Below are 11,711 nucleotides of genomic sequence, written 5' to 3'. Positions count from 1 at the left end.
GCGAGATGTAGACTAAACACAAACTGTCTGCCCAGTGTGTGTGTGTGTGTGTGTGTGTTTGTGTGCGTGTGTGTGTGAGAGAGAGAGTGTGTGTGTGTGTGTGGTTGGGCTAATATCCAACTTTGTGAAGAAGAAACGGCAGCTGAAATAGTGCTGAGAGAATGTGAGGAATCCTGACACACACGGTTTTAGCCTCCATTTCCTCATGCTGTGTGTGCGCTTCTGTGTGTGTGTGTGTGTGTGTGTGTGTCCTTGTATTGTTGCCAGGCAGATACAGTCCTCCACATGGTTAACCTCTGACATCAGCGTTTCCTCGCCTCTCTCCTGCCACCGCTGTGCCACCAGTTTCTCCCCAGCGACTCAAGGCGAGGCCCCCCGCCCAGATACACTCCACACACTTAAAGCACACTCTTACCGTAATGCTTCCACCATTAACCGCTTTTTCTGCTCCCCGCCCCTCTATTGTATTTTTACCGAGGCAGTGAGCCGAGGCTATTTGTGGCCTATTATGACAGCCACATGTAAACACTCATCACTCTCACTGGCGTCTGCCAAATCCTGCAGCGTGGGCCCAGGTCACTGCAGCAATGTGCTCTGTAACGTGCTGGATCTGTTCACTTTTATAGAGACGGGCTGTGGGGGAGTTTCCTTTAGTCAAGCTAAGAAGCCAAGATGTTTGAATGGGATGGAGAGGAAGGTGTCACAGCCTTCAAACTGTCCCCGGGGTCCCACTGTTTCGGGCTGTGGTCACTGATAACCATGATGTACACTCAGCTGCCAGTTTATTAGGTACACCAAGTGAAAAGTAGCTCAGACTGATACAGCAGTCCTGCAGTGAACGTTATCAGATTATTAGTAATATAATATTTCTTGGAGGCTGCAGCTTGTGGTGCATTATATTGACAGGTGTTTCTATTATTTTGTCCACTCCATTTACATCAGTGAGGGAGGCTGAACAGCAGAAACATCTCTATAATGGAATACAGCTCACCTACAGTGCAAACTGCATCCTTCATGAATTCATGTTTTACTGCAGGACTGTTGTTTCAGACTGAACTGCTTTCAGCCAGGTGTTCCTAATAAACTGGCACCTGAGTGTAAATGTCAGAGTCCATCCAAACAGTGTTTGTTTTGTCACTGACAGGCTCAGATTGTTATTCTAAGTGTCTGACAGCATTATGAAAGGATCCCTACAGAGATAGAGCTTTGTGTTAAAGAGTCAGATCCTCCTGTTTATTTAAATGTAGTCTGGTGGGTTTGGTGACGGTGATTTCAGGGCTGTTTCTGGTTAAACAAAAAGGATCTTACTCTGTAACACAAAGCTCTATCTCTGTAGGGATCCTTTCATAATGCTGTCACACACTTAGAATAACAATCTGAGCCTGTCAGTGACAAAACAAACACTGTTAGTGGACGGACATTGTCGAACACGCCCTGAGTGGTCACACTGCAGGCAGCAGTCTCACTCAGTACTGGACCAATTTTAAAAATTGCTGCTTTCATTCATCTTTCAGACACAAAATCAATCATGTAGAGTCCAGGTTAAAGAAAATACTGAACTTACACTTCACCTTGAGGCACCTGACCCCTCAGGTTACCTTGGTTACCATTACTTTTACAATTCAAAGTCAGACTTTGACCTATAACAGATGTGTAAGGATCTCTGAGGCCTCTGTTTCATGATTTATAATTAAATTATTAACAGAAAGTTAAATTTTGGAAACTGAAATCGTAATGTGACTTCGAGGTGGAAAGAAAGACTCCTCCAGATTGAAATATTTTCACAGTTTATTTTTATTGCACGCTTCTTGACAACCATTATTTCATAGAGCAGGTTTACCTCTGATAACATATCAATAATGATGATGCACTCTTGATCAGAATAATATCACAGCTGACAGGCTCAACACTACCTGGATCAAATTATAGCTCTCAAAGAAAATCCCAAACAATTTCCAGGTAGGTTTGGTTTGCATTTGTTTCACTTCATCGCTACAAAGTTTAAACATTCACAGATCATATGTCAAATGTTGGTGCACCTCATCACCACTGTGTCTGTGTTCGCTTGATGTGGTGAAACCTGAAAGATTGTGTCTCGCAGTCTGAATTATCTGCACAGATTCTTCACCCCAGTCTGATTTGCATTAGTCCGTATCAGTGACGTCATCAGGCAGTGAACAGCTACGTTTCCATCTGGTCTCCACCCGCCGTGTCACACTTCTCTCTCCAGCTGCTTGATGTCAAAGGTCATCAAAACAGACATGTCAGTGGATTCTCCCGAGGTGGCGGCGGCCAGTTTCAGTTGCTGGAGACCGTTTCCACTGAAAACCTCCCCCTCCCAGACTCTGCTCTTATTCAGTTTGAGATCAGTTCTTGTCTCACCCATCACGCTCACCCTCTGGGCCCCGGGGACCCTCACCCTGAAGCGGACCCATGAGAGGGGCTCCAGCAGGCCCACGCGGGGCTCAAAGAGCACGCAGCCTTTCCTCCAGGCTGAGTAGACGCAGGGGAACGGAGGCCCCGGCTGATCGCAGCTGTTCCTCAGAACAAAGTCACACATGGGGTTAAAATCTCCAGCGGGGGTGATCTTAGCGTACAGACCCAGCCGATACACCCCCGCCTCAGGCAGGCTGACGCTCACCGTCACCTTGCTGTCTGTGTACGTGCAGAAGACGTGCCGTGTGAGCGGGACGGCTTTTGCTTTGCTCTCCTCTCTGCTCAGCACAGTGTGAAGCTCCAGGTCACGCTGGTTGTGGAAGGTGATGTTACACTTGCCTTGCTGGGTGCTCACCAGCGCCGTCGTGTGGCTGAATTTGGACAGCCCCGCCTCTGATGTGCGGGTCCCCGGCCCACACACCGAGCCCAGGTTAGGAGGGAAGAGCTCCTCCGGACTGACCACCTTCCCTTTGCAGTGCAACAGGAAGTTTGCGGCATTCTGGAACTTGGCGTCTGTCTTCTCGTAGTCCCGCACAAACACTGAGAGCCGGTAGAAGCCACGCAGGGGGCACAGGACGTGACACGTCAGGACATCCGCCTGAATCTGAGTAGCCAGGCAGCGCTTGGCGACTGAAGCCTCCAGCTGTGGGTGGACCAGTTCACACAGCGCCATCAGAGGCCTGGACGTCTTCAACATCAGCTCAAAGACACCCTCCTCCACCTCTGCAGCCTTGCTGCCCTGACTGCTCCCTGCAACACCCAGAGACCCCGCAACAGGCTGCAGACCCCAAGACAGGAAGGGGTTCTCTGGGATCTCCTCCATGGCCCTGGGGACGGGACACTCGACTGTGTAGGAGCAGACCCAAATCAGAGGCGTGGTGGCTGTTTCAGGTCTGGCAAACACCTTCACGTCGTACACGCCGCTCGCAGGCGGCAGGAGCTGCAGCTTCATGCTCCGATGGGAAACCGTCAGGAGGCCGAAGGACGAGTTGCAGGACTCTTTCTGCTCTGGAGCGCCACAGTGGAGGAGGTCCTGGTGCTGCGTGATCTCATACGTAAAAGTTGTCGGCCTGGAGAAGCCGAGGGACACGTTAGCCTCGCCGTCATCTGAGGAGGAAATGAGAGGAGTTTTTTAAATACAGTTCTTCCGTCACTGACAGGAGACACCTGAAATTAACTCCAACAAAGCAACTCGCTCGTTCTTGGACAAAAAAAGAATTTTCAAACCTTTCACAAACGAGTGCATAAAACTGTGTAGAAACAGGAGGATTCATAGATTTACACTTTCTGTAAAATCAGCCAAACCAGGCCGAACCTGTGACGATGTGGAAGTGATGAGGCTGCATCAGTCGCAGCCCCGAGGTGAAGAAGGCTGAAGTCTTGAAGACTCTCCTCTCAAACTCCTCCAGGGCGATGGGCGTGTCAAGGAGCTGCCATTTCTCCTCATCGGGGAAGTGTGAATCTATGAACTCCTCTGGGTCCGTCAGGAAATAGAAATCATCGAACCTTGGAGGCAACAGATGGAGACAGCAGACTGGTGTGAGACTCGACTCGCTGCTGGTTTCGCTTGTGTGATAATAAACCAAAGAGCAAACGAAGACTTGTTACGGTTTCAGAGCTGCTTCATGGAGCTGTTTGCTAATTGCACAGATTCGCTGTAAGCTCCCAGTTTGGGTTATTACAGAGAAAACATTGCTTTTGAAACACCATCACCACTGACTGGAGATAGAATCTGTTTCTGTGTCAAACCTTTTGACGAAGCTTTCGTTCTCCATGTCCACTCGTCCTGCTCCCCAGCAGGCGTCCAGCAGGAACCACTGTCCTCCCAGAAGCACAGAGTTCCACAGGTGATCAGATTTCACATTCTTGAGGCTCTGACCCTGAAGGTACCCGACGCCCTTGCTGTGGCCCGGCACCTCTTGGCAATCGATGCCCACCTCTCTGGAAACACAAACCAAACAGAGCACGCTCACTGTGATTTGTTTTATATGCCGTGTCCTTAAAGTCAGGTTCAAGGTTGGTATCTGCAGTAACACCATTGAGAGGTGGCCACGGGCCAGCCTCGCAGAAGTAATCAGTAATGATGGGAGGCCTCTGTGTGTGTTTGTGTGTGTGTGTGTGTGTGTGTGTGTGTGTGTCTGTGAGTCAAATTAAAGCTGAACATTTAGAATAAAGTGATTTTGATGAAATATCACTGTCGAGATTTAGCTCCAAAATTCAGAAAATCACCAAGATTTGGAACCCATGTTTCCTTGATTAAAAATATAATTTAAAAAAACACCCAAATTTGGTAAATTGCCAAAATTTTGCACCAAATTTTGTAAGGCATGTTGTCTTTAGAGGTATAAGAAATACAAAATACAGCCATTTAAATTTGTATTCCCCTCCCCAGTGCTTTAAAAATATACTATAAAATAAACAAATCAATACAAAAACACAGTCTATCTATATGTGATTCCTTAAGTCTCATATTCACATAGTTTTCAGCTCACCTGTAAACTAAAGCACCATCATAGTACTCCTATATAAATTCAGTTTGTGCCACCCTTACATTTCAGTGGCCCCACAGGGCCACAGACACATCCCCTGACATTATTTACAGGGGCCCCATCTCTGTCCTGTTTTAATGTTTTAGTTAAGGATACACGTGTTAGCTGATTTAATGTTCTTCTTAAAGGCTGGTTGTCCTTTCCCTTAAGAAGACAAATATACAGCTTTAATTTAAAGGAGTTCAGCGATTGTAAGGAACAAAACATCTGCTGGGAACAAGTCCTCTTCACTTCAGTGGAGACTCGTGGCTACTGTCATGGCCGCCCAAAGAACCTTTATATGCATCTGTGCCAGCGATGGCCATAGCCGGAGGGTTGTCCGTCTGTCCGTCCATCTGTCTCATTCTTGTGAACGCCTTCATATTTGGCACAAATGTCCACGTGGATTCAGCAATGAACTGATTAGGTTTTGGTGGCCAAAGGTCACTGTGACCCCGCATCTGTCTCAGTCTCATAAATGCGATATCTCACGAATGCCTTGAGAGAACTTCTTTAAATTTGGCACAAACGTTCACTTGGACTGAAGAATAAACTGATCAGAATTTAGTGGTCAAAGGTCAGTGTGACCTCAAAACATGTTTTTGTCCATAACTGAAGAATTCATTCACTAATTCTGACCGAACGTGACATAAATGTCTAACAGGATAAAATAATGAAGGTCAAAAGGTCAAAGGTCAGCTTGACTGTGACATCATCATGTTTTAACGTCATATCTCAGGAACAGAAGGGGAGACATTTGGTCAGATACTGAACTGGTGACTCTAATCTTGAAACTGTGCTGATTGTATAGATCTTCTGTGTGTGAAGCATCCATGTTTTCACTGACATGGATGGAGACTGTCAGAGACACTGGACTGGTGGGTGGAGTCATACGACCACAGGGTGGACTGGTGGGCGGAGTCATACAACCACAGGGTGGACTGGTGGGTGGAGTCATATAACCACAGGGTGGACTGGTGGGTGGAGTCATACAACCACAGGGTGGACTGGTGGGTGGAGTCATATAACCACAGGACAGTTACTCTAGTTTCATCTTGAGGTGAGAGTTAAAGGGACTCCTTTGAAAACGGCCATGCTGGTTGTTCCCTCGTCAAAAATCCAGCATGAAGTCGTCCCCGTCCTGAAAGCTGTGTGTGACTGTTTACTGTTTGTGCTGCAGTGTTTCAACACGATCCATTCAGTGCACATCATTATTTAAAGGCCTTGAACTGCGAGAGGACCAAGGATGCAGAATGCAGCACAGCACTGAATGAATGGATGGAAGAATGAGCACTTACTGCAGAGTGTGTACTGACATGTGGATGAATGAAACACTCAGAGGAGTGTACTGCAGTATGTGTGTCTCTCCCTGTGTGTTCACTTCATGTGATTATATTTTTATTTTTTCAACATGTCTCACTCAAAAAAATAAAAGATGAAAATCTCAATGAGGCACAACAGCACTGTGACCTTGTGTCTTTCCGGAACAACAAGTCCTCGGTTCCAGGAACCTGTGTGGCCCATAGTTTGATCTGTGTCTGCTGGATTTATTTAAAAAACTAACACGTTAACTGTAACAAGTTTATTAGGTGATAAAATGCTACTGTTGTGTTTATAGCAAGCGGTAACCTCCTGGAGGCTGGACTTAAGGCGCCATTTATTTTCCCTGTGAGTTAGAAAGGGGTTCAGGGGGCCTCCTGGGGCCTTAACCGGCTGTAAGTTGAGTATCACTGCTCTAAGACAGTGAGGAGAGGCCGCAGTGTCTGATTATTTCAGTTCAGATTATGATTCAGATTTTAGTTTAGTCGTGTTTACCTGCACATCTCAGTACAGAGGCTGGAGTAGCCGCAGCACACGCCCCGACCGGCCGCAATCACCTCCTCCGGTGAGCTCAGCTTCTCCGAGCGGCCGAGGAACCCGCTCACATCGTACTCTATAAGACAACATTCCTGTTATTCCAAAACCAGGAGTAAATATAACGCGGACAGATCCTAAAATCCCAAAGGTGGTGGATTACACAACAGCAGGATTTATATTTAGAGTTCAGTCTGGTACCCACCGATGTTATGGCACAGCCAGACCCAGATGGCACGAAGCCGCTCCAGCTCATTCCTGGCTCCTTGTGTGATACACTGTGCTATCGTCTTTACATCATACACACGCTTTTCCTTCAGCTGCAACACACACACACAAAAGATATCCACTGTTTTATAGGTCATTAACCCTCAATATAAGGTCTTCATGTGTTCACATTCAGCCAGCATCAAGCCTTCCCTGTAAACCTGCCAGTGTTTTTTTCATCAGTTTACAGCATCATCCTGTTTGCCCACATCTCTCAGTGCCATTCAGTGTATTGAACAAACCAGGTTAGCGTCCATGCTCAAGGATGTGAGCGCTGCCTGAGAGCTGCAGTATTTATTAGCTTTTATTGCAGCAGATGAGTCGATGTTCTCAGTGCTCAGAGCTCCTCTGCAGAGCTCAGGGACACAAAGACCCACCTCTGTTTTTAGTTATCTCTGGTTCCTCCTGTAAGTGACCTCTTGATTTCAGTTCTCGGTCAGCTAACCTGGCTGGTTCGTTTAGCTTCTCTATGTTGAGACTGTCAGTATGGACGAGCTACAGTTTTTCTATGAAGCTTAAAGGGACAGTTCATGTCAATATCAAAAACATTTATTCTTCCTCTTCCTGTAGAGCTGTTTGTCAGTCTGATAGTTTTGGTGTGAGCTGCAGAGTGTTGCAGATATCAGACGTACAGATGTCTGACTTCTCTCCAGTATGATGTCACTCAGCTTGTGGAGCTCAAAGTGCCAAAGAAATACTTTTGAAAAACTCAACATAAATGTCTCTCTCCAGAAACCATGACCTGGTTACTCAAGATAATCCACAGACCTTGTTGTGAGCAGTTTCATGTGGGAACTATTTCCTGTCTACACCCACCGACCGTATCACTGTGCAGAAGGAAGAGTGCATCTACTCATGTCCTTAACCGGCTGAACCCTAACTGAACTTCAAGGAGGCTACGTCATCGAATCCCTCCAAAGGAATGCTCCAATGTCATGGATCCTTTGAAGTCTTCCTTCAGAGAATTCTCAAATATGCACTTGTGTATCCTCAGCGAGCGTAAGGGAACCCACAATACTTTGTGCGTGATTTGCAGATGAAGGCGGGGCATCTTCAGTGACACACACCTGGGCACTCGTTAGGCTGCTCCAATGTGTGTTCACCGAATACCGGGAAGGAGTCTTGCCTAGACTCTGTAAGACCTGCCAAGGAGGCATCCTTGACTTTGAGACGCACTGATGGACGAGAGGCTCGTGCTCATGACAGCACGAGCTGTAAACATTAATGGCGTCCTCCTCGGCTGAGTTCTAACGTTAGCTAGTTCAGTGATGCTAGGTGAGCTAGCGGTAGATGCACTCTTCCTTCTGCACAGTGATACCGTTGGTGGGTGTAGTTTGGTAGAGAGAAAATAGTTCCTACATGAAACTGTTCACAACAAGGTCTGTGGATTATCTTGAGTAACCAGGTCATGATTTCTGGAGAGAGACATTGATGTTGAGTTTTTTTAATTAATTTTTTGGGGGGGCACTTTGAGCTCCACAAGCTGAGTGACATCATACTGGAGAGAAGTCAGACATCTGTACGTCTGAGCTGAGTGACATCATACTGGAGAGAAGTCAGACATCTGTACGTCTGATATCTGCAACACTCTGCAGCTCACACCAAAACTATCAGACTGTGCAATGAGAGGAAGAGGAGAAATATGTATCTTTGATTTCAAGGTGAACTGTCCCTTTAACAGGTGAAGTAACGACTGATGTTTGTCACTGGCAGATTTGCACTTTGGCCATCAACAGTAAAAATGTTTGCACTTCCTGTGTTATTATGTTTTATAAGGCTGTTGTGTGTTGTCACCTCTGCTCCGGCCCTGATGACGTGTGAATCGACCCTGTGGAACACCTCAGAGTTGGTGAAGAGGTCCTTTCGGCGCTTCCTTTTCCCTGCCGCCGCAGGGCACGGTGTCACCCTCTGTCCCAGGTGAGCTTTAGGCTTCAGGAGCCTGTGCTCCTCCGCCTCCTTCCTCACAGCGCTCTTCTTCACCACAGTGATGGTTCTGGCTGCGCTCTCGGACGACAGCTGTCTCTTTGCCGCAGGGCGCTGATCTTCACTTTCAACTGTCAGCTTCTCAAACACGGCGTGCCTAGAGAGCACAGCACTCTGGGAAGCTTCAGCACAGACCAGGACCTGGGCGGCTGCTGCGTCTCCCCCAGGAGGAGGCTTCGGACTCCCCTGGGCCTGACTCTCATGATGCACCAGAGCTCCGATCACAGCAACAGGGTTTGCTTCGCTCAGGATTCGATTCTCCTGGAGGTCATGGAGCTTCACCTGTGCACATCCCTCCTGGGTCACCTCATCTTGCTGAGGCAGGCGTGCAGCGCAGGAGAAGGGGAAGGAGAACTTCTGAATGGCAACTTTAGCTGACATTATGCTGGAAGCATGGCGCCCTGACCAAACAGAAGGTACATACTGTTTAAAAGACAAAAGACATTTTCTATTTTTAGCTAATATTGTTAATCCTGGGAGCAGCTCTGCCTTTTTGTTCAGCAGCTTTGGATGAGACTCAAAGCTGCTGAGACAAAGATCCATACCGCACACGCTGCACTGAGTGACACAGAGCATGTTCTATACAGTACATTCTGTGTAAGACAGTGATGAATTGGCAATTACATGGTGTCTATTCATGACCAGAAATGAACGCAAAGGTTGGAATCATTAGTCACTGTCACAGCTAACAGCGCAAAGACAGTCAGAACCTCCACCAGATTAGCATGACCTTATAACTTCCTGTGTGTGATGAACCTGCAGATTGATGGCTGTATTCAGCGCGTCTCAAAATGAGCAACATGTGTGGTGAAATAATGACTCGTTCGTTTGAAGGGTTGGCACGGTGGAGGCGCTGACCGTCCTTCAACCGGATGACCCGGGCTGAAACTCTGTGTCGACAAGTATCTGCCCGGCTCAAGTGTCCTTCAGCAGACCACTAAGTCCTATCAGCTCCGCGGGCACTGCGCTGCAGCTGACCCTGACCTCAGACCTTCCTGGAGTGCGACTAAAGTGAAGGTCCCGTTGGATATCACAAGGTATCAGCGCTCATGTTGGAGTCAGTCCAAGCACAAAATAAACTCTTCAAATGAAATCACACAGCGTTCTAGGATCACTCCCGTCAGTGCTCATGATAACTCTCTAAAATGCAGATATGTGTCAGATTTATGCTCAGAGAGGTGAAGGTGGGTGAACCCAGTCTGGGTCGGTTTAACTGCGGCTACATCCCTGAAAGTGTCCGAAGCTTTTACTCACCCTGAGAGGATTTAAAATGCCTGCTGGATGTTTGCTGGAGTGTCGGGCGGAGATGTTTCCACTGTGTGTTCTCAGTGGTCCCCAGTTGCAGGGGGAGGCTTATATACCCTCCCAGTGGCCTGCCAGAACAGGCCCCAGAATAACAGGCCTAAAAATACTACAAAGCAGTTAAGACCAGCCAATAGAGTAAGCCCCAACTGAGGAGTGTGACGTCTGTGTGTGTGTATTTGTAAGTGTGTATGTGTGTGTGGCGTACAGATGTATGTTCTGCTCTCTACATGCGTTGGCTAATCAGTGTGTACACACCGCAGTGTGTCTGAGCACAGTGTGAATTCATGTCAAGTTGTGTGTGTCGGCATGTGTCCATATGGATTCTGAATGTGTGCGTTTGTATGGCGTTGGCGGGCGGGCGTGCGGGCGGGCGGGTGGGAGGAGGGTTGGCGCGTGAGCATGTGTTGGGTTCGACGGAGGGGTCGGATTCAGCGAAGAGTTGGCCGTTCAAAGAAAGAGACAGAAGGGTTTATGAAGGGTCTCTGCACACGATAACACCCACATCAACATCAAACACACTCGGTCACCCTGTCACACACACACACACACACACACATATGTAGGAATACACACTTTCCACCATCTCTGTTGTACATTGCACAGCACCAGTGTGAATATACGCTGATCTCTTTCATTACATTAGAGATGATCGTCAAATCTGCTTTAAACGAACAAGTCAGTGACTCCAAACATTTCCCGGCCGACAGCAGCTTCACCTCCCAACACAGCAGGTGGTGTACAGTCGGTTTATCAGCACGTTTATCAGCAGGAACAGCTGCCTGCTGCAGCTGAACGCCACGCTACGACACCAGTGAGAGTTCAACAGAATTAGACATCCCAAACAGTCAGCTTTTTAAACAAGCTGCAAAAAACCCTGCAGAGCTGACGTGATCGTTATCTGTCTGTCCATCAATATCAACAGTTCACATCTTTATTTCATAAGAATATTGATTATAGATTATGATTTTTAAAGGTTGTCTGATGAAAGCTGTTCAGAGAGAGATCAGCCCTCCTCAGCTGAACATGCAAAAGGATGTGGAACAGAATTAATAAAATGTTTAACACAGAGGAAAGTTGTAACGCTTAGTAGAGTTTCCAAACACAAGGTGTTTATAACAACATGTAGGAAAACATTTAAACAGAGGGAGCGAGAGCAGAAAACCTGACACAGTCCTAGACGTGCTTTCAACGGACACTTCACCACGAAATCAAAAATCCATATTGTTCCTCTCACCTGTAGTGCAGTGTATTAACCTAGATAGCTTTGCTGCAGAGTGTTGGAGATATCAGCTGTAGAGAGGTCTGCCTTCTCTCAAACATGATGACACTAGATGGCAC

General features: G+C 47.3%; 1 protein-coding gene across 1 annotated transcript; it reads right to left on the bottom strand.

The window, feature by feature from the left end:
• Positions 1-1,810: 1,810 nt before the first annotated feature.
• ky (kyphoscoliosis peptidase) lies at positions 1,811-10,374 on the bottom strand. The gene is made up of 7 exons (XM_050062175.1): positions 10,323-10,374; positions 8,880-9,469; positions 7,024-7,138; positions 6,780-6,897; positions 4,186-4,377; positions 3,752-3,942; positions 1,811-3,543 (listed from the first exon to the last, which is right to left on the bottom strand). The coding sequence occupies exons 2-7, from the start codon at positions 9,447-9,449 to the stop codon at positions 2,213-2,215; spliced, it is 2,517 nt and encodes an 838-aa protein (XP_049918132.1). The 5' UTR covers positions 9,450-9,469; positions 10,323-10,374; the 3' UTR covers positions 1,811-2,212.
• Positions 10,375-11,711: the final 1,337 nt, after the last annotated feature.

The sequence above is a fragment of the Epinephelus moara genome, chromosome 14 (genome assembly GCF_006386435.1).
Source record: "Epinephelus moara isolate mb chromosome 14, YSFRI_EMoa_1.0, whole genome shotgun sequence".
NCBI classification, from domain to species: domain Eukaryota; kingdom Metazoa; phylum Chordata; class Actinopteri; order Perciformes; family Serranidae; genus Epinephelus; species Epinephelus moara.
The sequence above is the reverse complement of the archived record's forward strand: the minus strand, read 5'-3'. Positions and strand labels throughout refer to the sequence as shown.

Bases quoted from the DNA above. Each gene is read 5' to 3' on its own strand.
- ky (XM_050062175.1), bottom strand. From the start codon at position 9,449: ATGTCAGCTAAAGTTGCCATTCAGAAGTTCTCCTTCCCCTTCTCCTGC. The intron at 7,139-8,879 runs GTGACAACACAC...TGTGTGTTGCAG, and splicing joins TCATCAGGGCCGGAGCAGAG to CTGAAGGAAAAGCGTGTGTA. The intron at 3,544-3,751 runs GTTCGGCCTGGT...TTTCCTCCTCAG, and splicing joins TCACTTCCACATCGTCACAG to ATGACGGCGAGGCTAACGTG.